The sequence below is a fragment of the Euleptes europaea genome, chromosome 1 (assembly GCF_029931775.1).
Source record: "Euleptes europaea isolate rEulEur1 chromosome 1, rEulEur1.hap1, whole genome shotgun sequence".
In the NCBI taxonomy this organism is placed as follows: domain Eukaryota; kingdom Metazoa; phylum Chordata; class Lepidosauria; order Squamata; family Sphaerodactylidae; genus Euleptes; species Euleptes europaea.
In genome coordinates this window covers 37,676,602-37,699,437 of record NC_079312.1, presented here as the reverse complement: position 1 = coordinate 37,699,437, position 22,836 = coordinate 37,676,602, and the positions used below count along the sequence as shown (strand labels likewise).

The window sequence follows — 22,836 nt, the reverse complement described above, 5'->3', positions numbered from 1 at the left end:
AAGAAGGGCTTTTCATCCATTGACCTATTTCACAGTATGAACGTTTACAGCTGTGATGGACAGCTATGATAGACAGGCTGCACTAGCTCCTTTTTCCTCCTGAAATTCTAACCAGTGTACAGACGAATGACTTCTATTATTCAAATTCTTTATTTTATATTTTATGACCATACTTTCCACCTGGTGGTTAAGGGTGAACTAGTTGGGACTGAATCCTGATAAGACTGAGGTATTGCTGGTCGCAGCGGCTGAGATCTTGAAAGACACTGCGCTCCCCTTTTTCGCTGGACACTCTCTGATTAAGTTAAGAGCCTAGGGGTTATATTGAACCCATCATTACTACAACAGAAGCAAACCAGTGCAGCTGCAAAAAAAAAAAACCCTTTTGTTAGCTTCACCTAGCCTGGAAGATGGCCCATAACCTTGACTCAGCCAGTCTATCCACATGGATCCATGCAATGGTTACCGCAAGGCTAGACTACTGTAATTCATTTTATATGGATCTTCCCTTTAAGTCAACTCGGAAACTCCAATTGGTACAAAACGCAGGTTGCAGACCCTAACCTCCCTAGCTAATAGACACTGTTCCCCCATGTTTCATGATATTACTCCGACTTATGGAGCTACAGTTTCTTACTTGTCTTATTTGGAGTCACTGGACATTCGCAGAGTTTTCATGCTCGCTCGACTTACCATTCTTCCTTCAGCTATTCTACAAGGAAGATACAAAGGAATCCCTTTTATTGATAGGCATTGTCCATGTAAGACTGGGGATCCTGAACACCTAACCCACGTGCTGTTGTACTGCCAGCTTTACATGAGGCCGAGGAATACCAATATTAAACCCCTACTGCCCAGTGATCAGAATCTCTCAGATCAGCAGTTGGTGATGTACCTTTTATCTGATAGAAACCCCTCTGTCACCCGACAAGTAGCTAGTTTTCTCCTGTCTGCGCAAAGGATTCGTGAGCAGTTTGTTCATACTTCTAAGTAATGCCATTTTAATGTAACCTGTTTTAACCGATTTCGCAACTCTGTTTATTGTGTGCTGATGTAAATGCCTAATAAAGGTAACGATGATGATGATGACAAAATGCAGGAGCCCAATTACTGTTGGTGCCAGGCAGAACATGCATGTCATATGCATCCTATAGTTGCTCAATTGGCTACCAACCAGCTACCAGGCTCAATTGAAGGTACTGGTTATCACCTAGAAAGCTTCTGTGGCCTAGGGCACACATACCTGCAGGATTGCCTCTCCTATTATACTCTGTCATAGCAGCTTTGCTTGTCTGAACAGAATTTTTTAAAGGTTCTTCCATGCAAACTGGTAAGATGAGCAACCACCCTCTTGTGTACATTCTCTGTGGTGGCTCCCACCTTGTGGAATAGGGTTGCCAGGTCCCTCTTTGCTACTGGCGGGAGGTTTTTGGGACGGAGCTTGATGAGAGCAGGGTTTGGGGAGTGGAGGGACTTCAATGCCATAGAGTCCAGTTGTTAAAGCGGCCATTTTCTCCAGATGAACTATCCGTTGTAATAGCAGATCTCCAGCTAGTACCTGGAGGTTGGCAACCCTATTGTGGAACAGCCTGTCTAGATGAGGAAGTCTCCCAAAGTACTATCATTCTACAAAATGTGCAAAACAGAAATGTTCAGGAGGTGATCTTGTAATCGAATTGATCTGTAGTGAAACAGAACACCCAGAAGGATCCTTTGGTAAGGGGGCGGGTACTTTATTGCCTAAACCGTTGTAATCCTACATTCTGCATTGCTTTTACTATGCCAGCCTAGGCAGTTGACTGTTCACATTGTCATTTAATTTTGTACTCCTAGCCCATTTGCGCTGCTTGTTACATATCTTATACTGTATGGCCACATGGTAGCTTGCTTTGTTCAGTTTTGTACTTCTTAGGGTTGCCAGGTACCCACTGGCAAGCAGGGGGTGGGATGGGGGACTTACCAGAAGCAGGAGAAGCCTAGGCCGGTGTTGCTGGTGATGCAGTGATGTCACTTACGGCGTGCACCAGAAGTGATGTCATCATGTCACCTGTGTACACAGGGACACTCCGGTATTTGGGTTTTTAAAAAGTCATTTTTACCAGAACTTTTTGGCCCAAATATCAGACTGCCACTGTGTCACTGTCAACGTGATAACAGCATTTCCAGTGTGCGCCAGAAGTGACATTGCCATGTTGCCAGCAACTCAGGCCCCCTTTTGCTGCCAGTAAGTCTCCTTTCGACCAGCTGATCAGCACCAGGGGGTGGGGTCCTGGAGCAGGGGATTTCCTGCCCCTGGCAGGGGCCTGGCAACCCTAGTACTACTAGTCCTATTGCATCATCTATTCAATTTCCTATTGAATCCATTCAATTTCCTATTGGCTTGGAGAGCCAGCGTGGTGTAGTGGTTAAGAGTGGTGGTTTGGAGCAGTGGACTCTAATCTGGAGAACTGGGTTTGATTGCCCACTCCTCCACATGAGCGGCGGATGCTAATCTGGTGGACCGGGTTGGTTTCCCCACTCCTACACATGAAGCCAGCTAGATGACCTTGGGCTAGTCACAGCTCTTTCAGCCTCACCTACCTCACAGGGTGTCTGTTCTGGGGAGGGGAGGGGAAGGTGGTTGTAAGCCGGCTTGATTCTTCCTTAAGTGGTAGAGAAAGTTGGCATATAAAAAACAACAACAACAACAACTCTTCCTTCCCCTTTCTCTCTCTGTACTCGGTTATCTTCCTGGAGTCTCAGTGAGAAAGGTGGATTATAAATAAACATAATAATAATAATAATCTTCAAGCCATTCTGTCAGATTAGACAGTTCTCACAAGAGGTGTCTATAAAGCAGCCTTGGCAAATGTTGCCATTTTATTTTTGTGTGTGTTGAGAGCACTGAAATTCATGGCTTGCCTCAGTCTTTTTATGGCTCTAAAATGAATTGGGTATAGTCCATATTTTGGATCCATATTGCAGTGCATTGGTGATGTTACTAAATCACAAAGCCAGCCTGTGAAGAAGGCAATATATTATTTTCAGTGTGTTTTGTTATTTCCAACAGTCCCCTTGTTTCTGCAAGATGGAAAGGAAGGCACATGATTCTCCCTTATTTCTCCACCACTTTTCTAATCTTTTCATCAAGCTGGTTTTTGTGAGCCCTGATTGGGACAGGAGGCATAAAGCATTATTTCCCATCAGCTGTGTGCCTCTCTACCTGCTTTGACTGGCAATGCTCTTGCTGTTATTGAAGAAGAGTTGGTTTTTATATGCTGACTTTCTCTACCACTTAAGGGAGAATCAAACCGGCTTACAATCACCTTCCCTTTCCCTTCCCACAACAGACACCCTGTGAGGTAGGTGGGGCTGAGAGAGCTTTAAGAGAGCTGTGACTGGCCCAAGGTTATCCAGCAGGTTGCATGTGGATGAGTGGGGAATCAAACACTGATTGTTTTATTGGATTGTTTTACTTCTCCAGAAAAGTTAGCAGTATCTCTAAAACATGCTGTATTGCTTTGCTTTCCTCTGATCCTTGAATTAGCTGCTCCAGCCAAGACAGCAGGAAACGCAACAGTGTGTTTGTCCTACACCCCACACACTTTGAGTCTTCATTCCTGACATTTGCTTGGCTTTTTAGCCTGCCTTATTTATCCCTATGGTGCAGGCTAATGATGAAATGGCAGCCTACAACTCTTTGTGAAATGAACAATCTGCCTTGCAATGAGGCAGACACCTAAAAATGGGAAAATTATCCAAACGTTTTTAAAACCTCCAGAAATTCCACAATAATTTTGGTTTTGTCCACCTACTTTCTCCTTTCTGGTTCTATAACAGTAACAAGGTGATGGCAATTTGTGGCATTCGGCTTTAAATATCTTCCCTCCAATTGATTTTTTTTTTTTTGCTTAATTCTCACAACCTTCGGGGAAATTAGATTCCAGTCTTCCTCCTCCCAAAGAAACAATCTGAAGATAGCTTTCAATGTAGAGTAGGCATTGATTGGATTACAACTGCCCTTAAGAGAGCCGTTGGGTGCATGAATTGCCTTGGAGCAACAGCTGTTCTTTTTATTTTCTTTCTCTCTCTCTCTCTCTCTCACAGTCCCAGCCAGCAGTCCAGGAGTGGCAGAAAAGATTCTCATCCCAGACTGCAGCTGTTCCCCATTTGTACTGTGGCTTGTGGAGAGAACAGAGGGAGCAAATGGCTCCCTTTCTTATTTGAGGCAGAAGCTGGAGGGGGGGAGGAGGGGAGCAAGACTGGCTTTGAGCCATGAGCTGCTCCCACGGTTTCCATTATGGCTGCTGGGCTGACCAAGTTGATGCTTTCTGCTGCTTATTGGCGAATTGATCCATTTTGGTTCCCGGTTGGAGCTATGGCTGATAGGGATGCGCACACAGAAATTCCTGAGCCAAAAATATACCAGAAAACTGCCTTTTCTGGTCGTTCTGTGTATTTACGGAATGAAAAATGGAATTATGGAACTTTCCAGAATTATTGGGAAACCTGCAAAACATTCAGGTGGAACAGGGGTTCTTTTCTCCCTCTCCCATAATACTAGAACGCGAGGTCATCTGTTGAAGCTGGAGGGTGACAGATTCAAAACAGATAAAAGGAAGTATTTTTTTTCACCCAACGCATAGTTAAATTGTGGAACTCCCTGCCCTGGGATGGGGTGATGGCTGCCAACTTGGAAGGCTTTAAGAGGGGAGTGGACATATTCATGGAGGAAAGGGGTATTCATGGCTATTAGTTAAAATGGATACTAGTCATGCTGCATACCTATTCTCTCTAGTATCAGAGGAGCATGCCTATTATATTGGGTGCGGTGGAACACAGGCAGATGGTGCTGCTGCACTCGTCTTGTTTGGGGGCTTCCTAGAGGTACCTGGTTGGCCACTGTGAACAGACTGCTGGACTTGATGGGCCTTGGTCTGATCTAGTAGGGCCTTTCTTATGTTCTTATGTTCTTTCCAGGGGTTGGAACGGGTGTTCTTTATTTGTTTTTTGTTTTGTTTTTTAGAACAAATGGTGCTACATTTGCAGGGAATCAAATCCAGCCATCCTGGCCTTTATTGTTTCTTATAGGAAAAATTGCTGTGCTGAAATCCTTCAATCTAATCTAGCAAAGCAAACTCAGTTTTTTTTTGTTTTTTTTGGGGGGGGTTCTCTGTTCCTGTTGTTTATGCTGATTTGTTGTTTGCTGGTGAAGTTTTGAGGTACTCTTCTGGGTGGAGGGGGTGATGAAGGCTGCTTTGGCATCCCTACCTGGGGTATCACTTCCTTAGTTTAGAACAAAAAGTGATGTCATGATGCTCTGGGAATTCTCTCTCCTTTAAAATTCCTAAAATGCCAAGATGTTACTTCCTGTTCCAAAACACACACAGATGGAACAGAGCAACCTCCAAACGTACAAAAACTGAGAGGACCAGAAAATTGGACCCCTTTGTCCAACCACCTGAAAACATGGAGGGCTTTAGGGTAGAGAGTGGTATTGGTTTCCTGCAGATTTGGTGCCATTGGCTTAACATGGAAAACAACACTGCTCCATGCAACCAGAAAGACCCCCTGTCCCTCCCATAGGAAACAATGGATCCATAATTCTGGAAATTAAAAGGAAAAAAACAAACCTTGAACTGGTATAGGGATACTCCAAAATTTAGGATTACTTTACTGGTGGACACCCCCCCCCCCAATTCAGGATTCAACATTTATCCTTTTGTAAAATGTACAAGTAGGGTTGCCAGGTCCCTCTCCACCACCAACGGGAGGTTTTGGGGGCAGAGCCTGAGGAGGGCTTGGGAGGGGAGGGGCTTTAATGCCAAGGAGTTCAGTTGCCAAAGCGGCCATTTTTCTCAAGGTGAACTGATCTCTTATCGGTTGGAGATCAGTTGTAATAGATCAGCTAGCACCTGGAGGTTGGCAACCCTATGCCCAATGTAATGGCTGATAGAATGGAGGGAAAGAAGATAACTGTTAGGAAGAAGATCAGGCAAAAGAGAAAAAAGAAGAAGAAATCATGTGTATCAACTCCCATCCCCAGGCTCACATGGTTCCACAATCTTGGGGTAATTTCCTGTGAGTGTGATATGTTTAACGAAACCCATTTTGACTTAAACTAATCAGTTGTCCAATATTGGCCTGAATAATACTGTAGCTATAATGTATTGGTCAGGAATAAAACCATAAAAAGTGTTGTGAGTGGGTGAGCTTCCATCCCCCCACCCTTCTCTTCCATATGAAGGGTTGTCTATTAGATAGACACTCCGCTTTCTTACTTTTTTTGTGGCTGTTGCTAAAGGTAACTGTGGCTGACTCACTGCTTTCCTCTCAGTCATATAAAAATAGTTATTGGGATGATAGGTGCCCTGCCAACCATTGACGGTGTTCTGAGCTGGAGTATTGCTATTTACTGTAATTTTTGTTGCAATTTACTGGGATGATATTTCTAATAATGTGTCATGGATGATTAGTTCATGTTCATGTCCGGCCGCTAATCAGGTTGCCTTTTCCAGAGATGGAGCAGGTTGTCTCTGTCTATTCTATTCTCTTGTTGCCGTCAGCAGAACTGCAGCGCTCTCCTTGCCTACCATTTAACTATGATTTAGGTGACAGATAACGAAAGAACCAAGCAGACTTTCCAAATTATCTGGTGACATGGGAGAAGAGGGTGACCTTTAAACAATATGGGTGCTCCTGAGATATAGAAGGATTCCAAGACAGCAAGAATGTTACTTCATTTTCAGTTTAAAATTGTGAAATGAAGAACTGGGGGAGAGGGAGCCAGTAAGGTATACTGGCTACAGCAGAGGTCCCCAGTAGGGTTGCCAACTTCCAGCTGGTGGTTGGAGATCTCATGGGATTACAACTGATCTCCGGGTGAGAGATCAGTTCACATGGAGAAAATGGCCGCTTTGGAACATGCTATGTCAGAACTAAGGTTGCCAGGTCCCTCTTTGCCACCGGCGGGAGATTTTTGGGGCGGAGCCTGAGGAGGGCGGGGTTTAGGGAGGGGAGGGACTTCAATGCCATAGAATTCAATTGCCAAAGCGGCCATTTTTCTCCAGGTGATCTGATCTCTATTGGCTGGAGATCAGTTGAATTAGCAGGAGATCTCCTGCTACTACCTGGCAGTTGGCAACCCTAGGGTGGATGCATTCTAGAGTTTAGCACCCAGTCCTGTAGTCCTAGAGTATGGCAGCATTCATGTTTGCATCAGCTCACCAGTAACATTTACCTGGCAGTTGGCAACCCTACATAGAGTCCAATTGCGAAAGCGGCCATTTTCTCCAGGTGAACTCATCTCTGTTGTCTGGAGATCAGTTGAAATAGCAGGAGGTTGGCAACCCTAAGTAGAAAGGGGGATTTGAACAGTTGCTGTATCTACCAAAATGAGCTGTAATTTGGGGCAGATGTTGATGGCCAGACTCTACGGTATCTGACTTTGAATTAATATAGAAAAAACTGTATAGACTGCATGGTGTGCCCAAAATTAGGCTTTTCAGAGTATTTCCAAACAGAGAGGGCCTCTTGCTCCCCCAGGTTGCTCCCAATGATGTCATCTGGAGTGCACTAGTGAGTAGAGTTCTCCTTGCAACCTGCACCTCTCCAAACACTCCCTGCTACAAGAACTCACTCCTCTTTTTTCTCACAGGTGACAGAGGGAGATGGAATCTCTCCCATCAAGTTTAGGAGGTAGCGAAAAGCCTGGTACACTTACAAGTGGTGCTGGAGGCATCTGAGTATCACGGGAGCCTTTTTGCCCTGCTTGGAGGCTACCAGTCTTCACTTGGACTATAATATGTCAAAAATGGCTACTCCCATGTTGGGAAGAAACCATATACCATAGAGTCAGTTATGTGGTTCCTAAATTATCTGAAGGTCCCAGTATATAGGTTAAAGACCACTGTTTAAGATAACACAGAGGAGCGTATATGTTTGATATATCTTTAAATGCTAGGAACTTTAATTTGTTGTCATCCATCGCTATCTCAACCCTAAACCTCTTGAAGACTGTTTATATACCTTAATTGCAGCACAATATGAGATAATTGTTTTGATCTAACAGGAAGTTAAATAAGATATCTGAATATGGGCGTCTTGAAGTGTTGTTCTAAGATTACGGTAGGCAAGTTTCTAATCAGTTTAGCCTCAAGGTGTCAACCTCTATTAAGCAACTTAACATGAAGCCTTGTTCAGTTAAAGTGAAGGAGAGCACACTGAGTTTTCAAACGGACCTTGTGACTGAGGTATAATTGAGGAGCATTTTGAAGTATTTATGGCTACGTTAAACAATATAATAACGATATCAGGTTGATACAAAGTGTGTGGCCTTTTAGATATTACTGTGGCAGCATGAAGGGGGGGTCAGTTTTCTACAGTGTAATGATGAGGTTTAAAGAGACGCCACCATAGATGGGTCCAATTGCACAGGTTCTGACTGTGCCATCATGGCTTTATCCAGGATACGGGGCAAATGCCCAGGTGGTAAGGCCCCACATAATTATCCCCTCTAACTTAGTAGTTCTGAAAACATCATAGAAGTATAGGGTTGCCAACCTCCAGGTGGTGGCTGGAGATCACCTGCTATTACAACCGATCTCCAGGTGACAGATATCAGTTCACCTGGAGAATAATGGCCTGTTTGGCAATTGGACTCTATGGCATTGAAGCCCCTCCCCTCTCCAAATCCTGCCCTCAGGCTCCACCCCCAAAATCTCCAGGTATTCCCCAACCCAGAGCTGGCAACCCTACAGAAGTATCATAGGATGAACCCACAGAAAAGCAGCTTCACCCTACTTCTGTAACCTCTAAAGCAGGGGTAGGGAACCTTTTTTCTGCCAAGGGCCATTTATATATTTATCACATCATTCGGGGGGCCATACCGGTGCCATACCGGTTGTAAATCTCCGGCAGGGGTGGGGGAGTGGTGGGAGGGGAGAGGCTAGGGAGGTTTTTGGGGTGAAAGAAAGAAAGAAAGAAAGAAAGAAAGAAAGAAAGAAAGAAAGAAAGAAAGAAAGAAAGAAAGAAAGAAAGTCCATTTATGCATGGGAGGTTTTGCCTTAGATTTGCTGCTCTCTAGATGCACATTTTCCCCATTTGAATTCTCAAAACTCTGCATGGGGGCTTATTGTTGAGTTTTGAGAATTCAGATCGGGAAAATGTGCATCTAGTCTAGAGAGTGGCAAATCAAAGGCAAAACCTCCCATGCATAAATGGCAGAAGGAAGGAAGGAAGGAGGGAGGGAGAAAGAGAGAGAGAGGGGGAGAGAGAGAGAGAGAGAGAGAGAGAGAAAGAAAGAAAAAGAAAGATAGATAAATAGATAGATAGATAGATAGATAGATAGATAGATAGATAGATAGATAGATAGATAGATGGAGGGGGGAGAAAGAAAAGGACAGGGAAAAAGAAAAGGACAGAGTGTGACAGACCAAGAAAGAGACAGAAAAAGAGGGAGAAAGAAAGGGAGAGAAAGGAGTGACAGAAAAAAGGAAGAAAAGAGAGAAAAGCCTCCCCCTCCACACACACACACCTGGCGGCGCAGGCAACCCCGCGCAACTGGGCTTCAACTTTCCCAACTCCCCACCCCGCCACACCCCCAGAGTGCCTAATCGGTTCCCGGGAGCGGCTGGCTTCTTCTTCTCCCCCCCTCGCCGCCTGTCAACTGTTGAGTGGCAAGAGGGAGGGGGGAAGAAGAGAAGAAGCCAAGCCTCTCCCGGCGGTGGAGCATCCGCACGGGAGGCGATTAAGCAACTCTGGGGGTGGGGTAGGGAGGCGGGAAGGTTGAAGCCCGGTTGTGCGCGCTGCAGCGGCATGCAGGAACAGCTGAGGCAGTGGAAGGTTTTTTTTAAGTGTTCCACAATGTTCCTGCACACCGCGGCTGTAGGGGCAGCCTTGGGGGAAGCATCTTTCTCCCTCTCCCCACCACTCAGAAGGAACCTGGGACCTTCTGCAAGCGGGTGCATGCCTGTGTGTGTGCTTGCAGGGGAGGGGAGAGGAGGGAGCCGGGAAGGAACATGGAATCCTTCCCGGTTCCCCCCTCCCCTGTGTACTCACACACAGGCACGCACCCGCTTGCAAAAGGTCCCAGGTTCCTTCCCGGTCCCCCCTCCCTGCAAACACAAAGGCACGCACCGGCTTACAAAAGGTCCCAGGTTCGTTCCCGGTTCACGCCCCTCCACCGCACACACACAAAGGCACCCACCCGCTTGCAGAAGGTCCCAGGTTCCTTCCTGCATGAACCCGGCCACGCACACAGGGGGCCACTAAGCCGGCGGCACAGCCAGCATGCAGGCTGGCGAGGCCCCGGAGGCCCGAGTCTCAACCCCACCTCAGCATTAGGCCGCAGCGCGGGGGTGCTCCCGGGGGTGGGGTCGAGCAGGGGGAGGGCTGAACAGGGGCTCCTAGCCGGCAGTGCGGCCAGCGCGCAGGCTGGCGAGGCCCTGGCGGCACGAAAGCTTGCGGCACGGGGGTGTGGCCAGGGGATTACCATGCCCCACAGACAAAGGCAAGCTGGGAGGGGGAAGGTTTGGGGCCGGCATGCGCTCCTGCCTCCCAGCAAAACCCGAAGTGCCAAGAGGAGGCTCCGGCTACCAACAGCTAGCTCAGTGGAGCTCCCGGCCTTGGCATGCGGGCTGGGGGCCGGATAAAATGAGCTCGCGGGCCGGATACGGTCCGCGGGCCGGAGGTTCCCTCCCCTGCTCTAAAGGACATGCATAAGTGTTCTTGTAGTGAGCTTTGAGCTTATTTGGAGAAGTCTTCTAAAATGTAAAGAAAACAAAATGAATACACTATTGCATTTTCTTAAGATGACCCTATATTAATATCATAGCAGGGGAGACCAAGATTAAGATATTTCTATTCAATACATTCTGTATCCCCTTATATATCTCATTATATAGGTTGGACGAGTAGTCTGAAAATCACAGCTGTGGACTGGAACTGTGTATTGTAGGGATGAGATGTGCATCTGAAAGACTACCCATGAATATCAGTGGAACTGGCAATTTGTAACTAATTGCCTTAAGAGGGCCTAGATTTAAATTTGATTGGGTTTGTCCTTCCTGCTATGTGCTTAGGGCCCCGATTCCTGCAGAATATGCCCTGTTTTATTAGCAATCAATGGTTTGGGGTGTGCTTTGTTGTTGTTGTTGTTGTTGTTGTTTTTGTTACTTTGTCTTACGATTTGTGATGGATTGCACTGGTATGTTCTTCGTCAATGCTTGATGAACAGGAATGGTGAAACACTTTTGAAAAAAAAAATTTTTCTGTAATTAAAGGGTTGGTATAACAGTAGGAGCCCCGTGGCGCAGAGTGGTAAACTGCAGTACTGCAGTTAAAAACTCTGCTCACGACCTGAGTTCAATCCCGACAGAAGTCAGTTTCAGGTTGCCGGCTCAAGGTTGACTCAGCCTTCCATCCTTCCGAGGTCGGTCAAATGAGGGCCCAGCTTGCTGGGGGTAAAGGGAAGATGACTGGGGAAGGCACTGGCAAACCACCCCGTAAAACAAAATCTGCCTAGTAAACGTCAGGATGTGACATCACCCCATGGGTCAGGAATGATCCGGTGCTTGCACGGGGGGGGGGGGGGCTTTACCTTTTATAACAGTATCCTTGACAAAGGTCTTTTGAACCTGTTAGCAAGGATTCATCTTCTTAAGAATGTTTTGTAGTCCAAATCTTAGTTTTTTTTAAAAAAAGATTACTGTTTTCCAGTTGTTTATTTCTCGCAAGTCAAGGTTTTAGCCCTATTGGGCTATTAGAGTGCCTGAAGACACCCCCCCCCCCCCCAGTTTGTGCATTTCCGAAATGGAAAAGAATCGTTCCTGGAATAGTTATGACTTCCTGGAAAAAAAATCAGAGTTCCTGGAATAGTTATGACTTCTGACACGATTTAATTATATGTTCATATCTTGCCTCTAAGATCTCAACCTAAGCTTGGTTTCTAGTGTAATGGTTTTAGGGAAAGGGACTGAGTTTGGTTTGCCTGTTCTTCAGTTTCTCTTCTTAAATTACTCTCTGGGTTGGTAGTAAATGTGGTTTGTACTCATTGTATACACCCCAGATGGTTCATAAAAACTCTCTGAAATGCCATCTGTCAGGCGTGTGTCTGGGCAGCAGCCTGTCTTTTCACTACAAGAAAGGAAGAGGCGGGGATTCCCTTGCCCCTTGTTTTCTTCGCTCTCTTTCACAATTGTAATTGGGAATGGTTTGGCTTAGATGTAGTGAAGCTGAGAGTGATGATTGCACTGATTGACAATGTGGACTGTGGGTGTTTTCAACTCTTGTCGATCCCACAGAATGAGGTGAAGCGATATCTGAAGTTATATTGTATATTTATATCGTAAGCCACCAGTTTCTTGAACATAGCACAAACTTCTAGGTGCGTTGGTGTTCCGATCGCAAGAAGCCGAATGAAAATACATGGGGGGGTCACCTTCAGTGTCACTGGATAAATCCGCATCCTAGGCAACACTTTGTTCTCTGTACATCCTGGGTGAACAAAGGGCACGTATGAACAGATCCACTTGATTCCGTGTTGTATTTGCACTGAGACTCAAGTAGAACCAGCAAGTTTCAGAAGATGACAATGTTAAATCAACTATCTGGCCAGTAGAATATATAATTTAAAGTCCCTACTAACAAATAACACAATCTGTGGGAATTCTGCAAATGTTTTCTGAGTATTGGGGATTGCAGCCTGCTTTTTAACTATGCAGAGCAAGTATATATATTGGGGAGGGGCTGTGGCTCGGTGGTAGAGCATCTGTTTGGCATGCAAAAGGTCCCAGGTTCAATCCCCGGCATCTCCAGTTAAAGGGACTGGGCAAGTAGGTGATGTGAAAGACTGCCTGAGACTGTGGAGAGCTGCTGCCAGTCTGAGTAGACAATTCTGACTTTGATGGACCTTGATGGTCTGATTCAGTATAAGGCAGCTTCAGGTGTTCATGTGTTCAAGACACTCAAAGTTGAGCTTTTTAAAAAAAATCCTTGATAGTACATTAAGCATGTGTATGGGTCTTCTGTAGAGATCAATACAACTTGAGATGTGCTTAGCTTTATGCCCGGTTTATGAACTTCTGTTATTCAAAGTGTACTGCAGGCCATGCCACATATGACAGTGAAGGCCATCTTCAAAATTTAGATTTCAGTACGTTCAGGAAATTAAGAACATTAAGATGAAACAAATACGTCTATCACAATATCTTAGAACATTATTCCAGAAATTTTGACAGATGTGATGATTTAATGCAGGCAAAACAAGAGAGGATTAAAGAGACGTAGAAAACATTTTATGTATGTGTGGTAGAGGGAGAAATTGGGAAATAAAAGTTAAAATTAATCCAAGTTTCTTTGTGCCAGTGGGCTAAATGGCAGTCCTGCATGGGGGGGGGGGCAGTGCCACATAGGAGACGGTGTGACCCTGCGCCGGCATCCATGTCACTTTGCAGCATGATAAGTGGCACCTACACTGGCATGGGGGCACTTATGCCGGCCCCCAGGAATGGCGCAGTGGCATGGGCCTTGGACACCAGTGCTGCCGCGTTCCCAGAAGTGAATGCCCGCACTAGCATTGGGGGGTGTTCCCAGGGGTGGAGCTGCCTTTAGGCAGCTTCCAAACCCATTTGGGCTGGGGAACACCCCTTTGTACTGCCACGGAACTACACCAGCAAAATAGCTGGCACAGCCCCGTGAAACTCAGTGGGTGAGTTTCACAGATTATTATTTTAAATGCTTTCTAAAATTTCATTTTCCGACTGAGAAGTCTCTCAGGAGGCGGCACTGCTGCACCGTCCACGGCGGTCAACTAACTACCCCCCTTCAGGAATGGGCTTCCCATGGTGAACTCATGGTTTTAAAATGTTTGTGTGTGCATCTCATAAGAACATAAGAAAAGCCATGCTCAGATCTTGCAAACTGAGGGCCGTGACTTCCTTTATAGAGTCAATCCATCTCTTAAGAACATAAGAAAAGCCCTGCTGGATCAGACCAAGGCCCATCAAGTCCAGCAGTCTGCTCACACAGTGGCCAACCAGGTGCCTCTAGGAAGCCCACAAACAAGACAACTGCAGCAGCACCATCCTGCCTGTGTTCTACCGCACCTAATATAATAGGCATGCTCCTCTGATCCTGGAGAGAATAGGTATGCATCATGACTAGTATCCATTTTGACTTGTAGCCATGAATACCCCTTTCCTCCATGAATATGTCCACTCCCCTCTTAAAGCCTTCCAAGTTGGCAGCCACCACCAGATCTCGGGGCAGGGAGTTCCACAATTTAACTCTTAAGTGCGTCCTCCAGAGACCCTTGCCATGGAGAATTGGCAGGGTGTAATAGACAAACAGAACAGCTGTGGGGTAATATAGAAAAGACATTGCAAAACCATGAAATTAAAGATATGACTCCACATGAGAGAAATCTCTCGCTACTCAGAGGAGGGAGATGTGGGATGAAAGAGTGGCGGTCACAGAGAAGCCCTGCATGTCCAGCAACAGATCACAGTATTTGCTGTATTATTTCTTTCCTCAAAGGTTCTACAGGATGTTGACTTCTTGGCACTTTCTCAATCAGTGGTGTTATGTGCTATTTACCTCCTCTTGCTAGTTCTATTATATTGTGTTTTTAATGTTTGTTCTTCTTTTCTCCTCTAGGCACAACTCGTCCTCCACGAGAAGGAGAAGTGCCTGGTGTGGATTATAACTTTCTAACTGTGCAGGAGTTCCGTGAGCTTGAGAAAAGTGGGACTCTTCTTGAAGTAGGAACGTATGAAGGTAACGTCGCAATTGTGGGAGCTCTCATTGAGGGACTGCATAATAAAAGGAAGTCTCATCTGAATGCTTTATAAAGCTCCTAGGGAGTCTTAGTGTCACCACACTGATTATATCTCTCACAGAGCAATATATTTTAAAGGGCAGAAATACCTACAGGAATGTCGTGGTTAAAAAGTTGATTATGATGGCATAATCTTAGTTGATACAAAGTTGGTTATGATGGCAAGAGACACTTTCAGAGACATATAAGTGGTGTGGTGTTCATTTTGTGATTCTGCAAGTAAACAGGAAAAACATGGTGCAAAATCCATCATCCTGTAACTGTGCAATCCTGAAGTGGGGCAGAGCCGCATTGGAACCAGCGTGACCCCTATACCAATGTCGGTGCCACTTGTGCCATGCAAAGTGGCACGGACACTGGTGCAGGGCGACTTATGCCAGCCCTGGGGTGCTGCACAGCATCCGTATGTCTGGCGTGACTGTTCACACCGGTGTCTTGGGAGGGGGGCGTTCACAGGGGAGGAGCTGCATTTAGGGCTGAAAAAGAGCCATTTCGCATGTGTCAAGATACTCCTGCAAAATCGTGATGCAGCCCCGTGGAACTGTATTGGGAGTTCCAAAGGTTTTTTTGCAGCAAGTCGCTCTGGAAGGCGGCACAGCAGCATGGCTGCAAAGATATGCTTGAACATCTTGGTGCGGGCTAGAGGTGGGCTGGAGGCGGCAGGGCTGCAAAGATATGCTTGAACGTCTTGGTGCGGGCTAGGGTTGCCAGCCTGTGGGGGAGGTGGGGGTGGAGATTGCTATGGACAGTGACATGGGTTTTTGACCACTGTGTGACACCATTCCACCCTTCCGTTTAGCTTCTGTTGCTCATTCATGCAGCACTGGGACAGGGGCAATGGTTGGGAAGTTGCCAAAGCAGGAAACCTGGCAACCCTAGTGTGGGCTGTTTCCTGAATCAGTCCCTATGTCAGGACTGTCACACGAGAACATTCCCCACATGTGGAAACTGAAAACAGAACCCCAGAGGTTAAAAAAGGGGACTTTTTCGTTTACTGTATACACAACTCCCAGCTTTGAAGAATACGTCTCAGATACAGAAAGGATGAAAGAGAGATTTGTGCTTAACCATCAAGTAACTTTATTGCCCTAACCATGATACACTAGAAAATGAGAAATCAGTATGAAAAATAGAAACCACTCACTTTGCACAATCCTAATATGCATTTATATTCCTTTAGCTAAATATCCAATTAAAGTTTCTTTCTACTCCAACTTGTATTTCTCCTCCTTGGCTAGTCCAGAGTAAACCAACCCAGAGAGAGGGGATAGGTGAGACATTGCCCAAACTGGGACCAGAATATGGGATAGACAGGAATGGAACCTAGGGTAGAAAAGGGGGAGTCCTTAACCACGGGGCAATGACTGGCAGTCACAGAACCCAGTCCTGAGTGATCAAAGGAGACGTTAAGCAAAGGTAGGTAAGGTTGGTTTATTCTGAGCTGTAAAACAACATTGTCTTATAGAATTACGTATGGGCTTTGTACCTTATAATATTGTATTTTTAGCTGAAAAAGTGCTGATGCACGAAGCGACTGGGTCCAGGACAAGTATTTTCCGTCGTTGTCTTCTACTGCAGACCACATCACTGATTAAGAACACATCTGTGAACTATCTTTTGGATTTCCCCTATCTGGTTCTGCAAAATAATTATGCAACTGTGTTGTGTATAGACCTTGTCAGACACCTTGAACTATTGCCCAGTTTACGTTGCTGACTGTACTTGGTATCTTTTAATTAGGGGTTGCACTTATCCATATAATTGGTTGTATTTACACAGTGGCGTGGTTTTTCTATTGATTGTATGGTTATTGTGGTACTTTGTGTCACACATATCTGCCTATGATGTGAACTTAGTCACTTTATGTGAATATAAAAATTTATGATACCTACTGTATCTCATTGTTATCTTGGCCTCAGTGCTGGGTTGGATTGTTAGTTGTACTGTGTTCACCAGATTAGTGTCCGCCGCTCATGTGGAGGAGTTGGGAAACAAACCCAGTTCTCCAGATCAGAGTCCAGAGCTCCAAGCCATCGCTCTTAACCACTACACCACGCTGGTTCTCCCAAACACCCAATTTGGGAGTTGGGTGGAATACAGAGATTAGTTCCCCTGGAGAAAATGGATGCTTTGGAGGGTGGACTCTGTGGCGTACCCCACTGAGATCCTGGTCTTCCCCAGGCTCAATCCCCAAATCTCCAGGAGTTTCAAAACCTGGATCTGGTGACCCAACCCCCTCATCCCCCACTGGTGGCCAGGGGGGACCTGGCAACCCTATTCACTGTCTATATGCCAGTCCCAATAAAGGCAAGCAGCTGGAAAATGTGTGAGTGTACTTTGTAGAGGCCATACAAGGCCAAACTGATGTTCCCCTCACCCCAGCGACCCTACACCTGAATGAGTTTGTGTTTTTACTAAGTAAAGGCTATCTGAATGTGTTAAATCTGTCACTGCAGTTTGCTTCAGTAATTTTACTGTGAATACAAACTCTATTCAGCATCGACAGAAGGTACCAGCCATAGTAAGATTGGTTTGAGTAGCAAGAGAGAATGCAAGGTGAATTAGTGCCAAAACTAGCATTAATTTTAGTGGATTGAGATTATGCAGATTTAATTTTATAGCAAAAGACTGCAGTGTGTATCTGTGTGTGTGTGTGTGTATAAAGTGCAGTCAAATCACAGCTGACTTATGGTGGTGACCCCAGCAAAGAGCTCTGAAGGAAATGGTGGTTTGCCATTGCATTCCTCTGCAGAGACTTCCTCAGTGGTCTCCCTTCCAAGTACTGATCCTGCTTAGCTTCCAAGATCTGACAAGATTGGGCTATACCAGTGGTTCCCAAAGTGGGCAGTACCACCCCCTGGGGATGCAGTGGGATTACCTAGGGGGGCACTAAGAGGCAAGAGGGCAGCAGGGTGTGCTAGAGGTGGGACCCTTCAACTGTGTTGTTCACTAATTTACAATAGATCAAGCTATGTCACCATTCTGGCAAATTTGGTGGAAACTATCATAATTTTTTTCAGACTTTGAAGAGCTGGTACCACTGGATCAAGTTCATCAGTTTTGTTGAATAAATTTGAACTACAATGTTTTAATTTGATTTTGAATAGATGTGCAATTAATTGTTACTGTTTTGAAATTTTATTGTTATTAACTCCTTTAGTGCATCATGCAAACCCCTATATTGAATAATGCTTTTTATAGGATAGGGTAGAGGGCGCTGGGGTTGAGTTTGTGGAACCAAGGGGGCGGTGGCCCGAAAAGTTTGGGAACCACTGGGCTATACCATGCCACCTTCCCTCTCAAAAGACTGCATTGAGGGTAGGAATGAAATGTGGATGATTTTGTGCTTGTTCTAAGTCAGGCTGGGAGAATACAAATCAGACAATGCAATTTTACATGGGAGTGCAAGATTTGTCCACTGTGTGAAGAATTGTCACTTACCAGCCAGCATCCTTTCCAAGGCTGTGCCTATTTTGGAAATTTTTTTTCCTTCCATTTACTCTTCTTTGAAGTAACTGGTGGTACATTACTCTTCCCATTTTATGTTTTCATGCATCTTGAGAGGGTGGCATTGAAGCATCTTTCCATGCTTACATTTGTATTCCTTGCTTCACAGTGATGATGAATAAATTTTGGTAGGATGTTAGACAGAAACCTTTTTTTAGTAGTCGAGGTATGCAATCCTGAAATAGTCACATATTACAGTCCATTTAGCCAAGTCATAAAAACATAAGAACATAAGAAAGGCCCTGCTGGATCAGACCAAGGCCCATCAAGTTCAGCAGTCTGTTCACACAGTGGCCAACCAGGTGCCTCCAGGAGGCCAAAAACAAGATGACTGCAGCAGCACCATCCTGCCTGTGTTCCACCGCACCCAAAATAATAGGCATGCTCCTCTGATACTAGAGAGAATAGGTATGCAGCATGACTAGTATCCATTCTAACTAATAGCCATGAATACCCCTTTCCTCCATGAATATGTCCACTCCCCTCTTAAAGCCCTCCAAGTTGGCAGCTTGGAGTCTATCTCCAGCCCTGTGAAACTGAGTTGTGGCCTGAAAGCTTCCTTCTCCATCTAGCTTTCTTAACTGAGGGTAACTGGAGAAGAAGGTAACTGGAGAAGATTGTTGGGTAATGTGGGCTTGCATATAAGTAGTGTGAGAGAGTTTATTGGCTTACTTACGCTTAGAATTTAATAAACTTCTTGTATTTTGAGATTGTGAGTATTCCCTCACAGGTCAGTTTAGCCTGGGGATGGAGGTTGCTTTCCTCTTGATTTGTAGTTTGGCTTACTTCCTTGAGTCATTTGGAGAAATTTGTGCCATGTTGTGTCTAAGTGGTGCAGTGTTGCTCCTTCACATATACTGTGGCACAGGCCATTTGAGGTCCATATTGCATGGACCATTTAACCTGGAGATGCGGTGGAGATTGGCATACTGTGTTCAACAGGAGATGGACGATGGCTTTCTGGCCACTTCAAAACCTATCCTTCCAGGAGTTATGGTTATTGCAGAAGCTAGGCTTCTTGGCTGACATTTCAAAAGGCATTTTAAATTTTCCAAAACTGATAGACATCGTAATGTCTTTTTTGAGCCTTGGAAATTTTTTTAATATTGATGTCACTTTTGTATCTGTAATGCGTCAGTTTCCCCCCTTTAATTATACTTTTAAAGAAAGTTGCAATAACTCTTGCTATTCTTACATTTCACCGGCGACCCACAGTGTAGTGCCCATAGGCATCATGGATCTCACCACTGAGTTTCCTAGTAGGCTTTTCCCAAAAGCAGCATTTCCCCAAAGCAAAGAGCCTATGCTGCCTTTCCTCTGCCTCATTGGACTAGGAGCTTCTTCAGAAGTTCAGGTTGCAGGGAGACAGCAGTCATTTGGAAACAACTGTCTCAGTAGGGTTGCCAATCTCCAGGTACCAAGTGTATTAAAGTGCATAAGGTGACTATAAATAAATACAAATAAATATATACAAATATAGATAAACAGTCCAAAAGGTACAAGTATCAAAAGTTCATAGTAAGTAGAAACTGGAACGATGTCTTCATGTATAAATGTTGTTGAGCTCTGCCCCTAAAACCTTCCACTGGTTGCAAAAAGGGACCTGGCAACTCTATGTCTCAGATATAGCAGGGTGGCTGGTTTTGAACATACTAACGTTTTATGGCTGGCCCCAGTCCCGAGGCAGCCACTAACCTTTTCTCAAAATCCAGGATTGTCCCCAGGCTCAACAAGATTGGGGACTCCTGCATTACACCACTTTCCTGAAGAAACATAATTTTGGTCTTGAAATGGACTAGAAAGATCTAATTCTGCTTAAGATGGCACCATTACTTTCATAATTTATAATTCAAACATCCTTTAAAATATTGTCGAAGGCTTTCACGGTCAGAGACACTGTCCTTCAGTGATACTCCTCTGAAGATGCCTGCCACAGCTGCTGGCGAAACGTCAGGAAAGAAAATACCAAGACCACGGTTACACAGCCCGGATAACCTACAAGAACCAATGAATTCTTTAAAATGTCTGCAAAAATGTTGGGTGTTTTAGGGTACTTTAGCATCCATTGAAATGATGAGAAAAATGAGTTTATATTCTTTCAGAAGTCTATGAAACATTTTAAATTATATAATGTAATAAGGCTGCATAGAGAACATTTCAGCTTCCTAATGATGTCTACCTTCTGTCCAAATAGATGACAATTAAAATGATAGCAACTCAATAGAAGAAGAAGAAATTACACACAGTCAGAACTTCTCCTTTCTTCTTGCCAGTAAAATGAGTGACCTCTAGCAAAAAAACCCAGCAGTCCCAACAATAGGTTCATCAGCATTTCAACCATTCTGAAATCAAAATAGCCAGCCTCTCTCAGGGCCAAAATTACAGTGTATTTGGGAGAAGATGGATTGTAATAAGGATAAAGAATTATTGCCATGATTTTTGTAAAGCATCACTAAAGAAAGAGGTAGGAGGAGAAACTAACATATTGCAGATAGAAAGCAACAGCAATATTGAAAAGCTTTCCAAGGTGTGTGCTCTGTTTAGGATTGCCCTGTTAATATATTTCTTCATGTTTTACTTATTTTTTTACCACTTTAGAAGAATGGGTGGCACTAAAGTCCCTCTGTAAGCAGTCTTGCAAATTTCTGATTGGGAGACTGGGACAGAAATACTTATAAGTACATAAATAAAACCACTGCAGCCCAGGTAGGGTTGCCAGGTCCCCCCGGCCACCGGCGGGGGATGGGGGATAGGGTTGCCAGCTCCAGGTTGAAAAACTCCTGGAGATTTGGGGATGGAGCCTAGGGAGGACAGGGACCTCAGTGGGGATACAAAGCCATAGAGTCCTCCCTCTGGAGCATCCATTTTCTCCAAGGGAACAGATCTCTGTAGTCTGGAGATGAGCTGTAATTCCAGGGAATCCCAAGTCCCACCTGGAGGCTGGCATCCCTAAGCACAGGAGATGGAACGACCCATGGTTTATGTTAACTACTGATGATGGGCTACATCTGGCATATTCTTTGTCCTGCAGTCTTTTCAGATCTCCCGTGTATCTTGTAGGGGGAGTGTTTGCCCATGCAATGGTTTCCTCAGTTCCTTTTTGATCTAGTTTCCCCTTCTAGGTAAAGGCAGAAGTGGCGGCCACCTTGAAAATTGTCCTTTTTTTTTTTTTTTTTTTTGCCCGTTACACTTGAAGAGACTCAACAGTAAAGGAGACTATGCTACTCTGCCTCTGGGAAGTAAGATGCATTGTATTATTAAAGTCATTTAAAACATGGTATTTACCACTCAATTGTGGTTGATGCAGGCCTTGAAAATTCAGTTTTAAACCCATAGTAAATTTCAAATGCCGACAGGACAGCTCTATTATGCCTAGACGTCAAAGGTGGTGAGATGATTATAATGATTAGGGCCGACTGGATCTATGTTTAGGTCCTTTTTGTGGCTCCCAAAGTAGCAATACGTTTCCTCAAAATGCCTAACTTCTTTTTTTCTTTCCTTAGCTTAGAATGAGTAGTCCCCAGACTATAGGGTGATTTGTTCTACGTAAGCTTTGCTTTGACTGTTCTCTGTTTTCAGTATTTGCAGTGGGTGTGTTGTGTTGTGGTAAATCATAGGGTGGTGCTTGTGCTTCCTGAGTGGATGACTGAAGTTATTTACGTTATTAGGAAGTGAAAGAACAAACAGGATACAAAGGAGGAGACTTTGATGTCAGGATGGTGTTTCTATTAAAAATCCGTTGTGTACACTGGGCCTGTTGATGTGGCTCCATCAAAAAAACATGAATACAATACAGTTAGCAAACTACAAACATGTCAATAGCAGTATTGGTGAAATTACCTCCTGGCCATTTTTTAAACTCCCCTCGCTATAGGCTTCAATGCCATTTTAATTTTATATAAAGATGAAGAAGAGTTGGTTTTTACAAGCCAACTTTCTCTACCACTTAAGGGAGACACAAACCGGTTTACAATCACCTTCCCTTCCCCTCCCCACAACAGACACCCTGTGAGGTAGGTGGGGCTGAGAGAGCTCTAAGAGAGCTGTGACTAGCCCAAGGTCACCCAGCTGGCTTCGTGTGTAGGAGTGGGGAAACCAACCCGGTTCACCAGATTCAAGTCATCCGCTCATGTGGAGGGGTAGGGAATCAAACCTGGTTCTCCAGATAAGAGTCCACTGCTCCAAACCACCACTCTTAACCACTACACCACGCTGGCGAAGATTTAATCCATATAAAAGAGTAGCGAAGGCAAAACTTTCAAATTGTTTCACCACTTTTTGTTAATGATTTTCCCCCTCTGACCATCATTTTATTTTAACAAGCACAAACAACCACAAACACATTAAAACATAAACTCTATATAACAATATATATGAAGGTTGCCATTCAAAAATGCAATTCTGTTGTCAACCTCGTTAAATTACATTGCTCTTTGTTTATAACATATTGTTCCATATCAGCACATTTATTACTTATTTATTACCTAAAGCTCTTTCATTTTATCTAAATTTGA

The 22,836-nt window shown here is 44.7% G+C and overlaps 1 protein-coding gene across 15 annotated transcripts in view; it reads left to right on the top strand.

The window, feature by feature from the left end:
• Positions 1 to 22,836, top strand: part of MAGI1 (membrane associated guanylate kinase, WW and PDZ domain containing 1) — a 621,460-nt gene that overhangs the window by 431,671 nt on the left and 166,953 nt on the right. For all 15 annotated transcript variants that reach the window (XM_056867137.1, XM_056867145.1, XM_056867144.1 and 12 more), the window contains exon 3: positions 14,635 to 14,754. In XM_056867137.1, the coding sequence (XP_056723115.1) occupies positions 14,635 to 14,754 (120 nt within the window). The remainder of the gene's footprint in view (positions 1 to 14,634; positions 14,755 to 22,836) is intronic.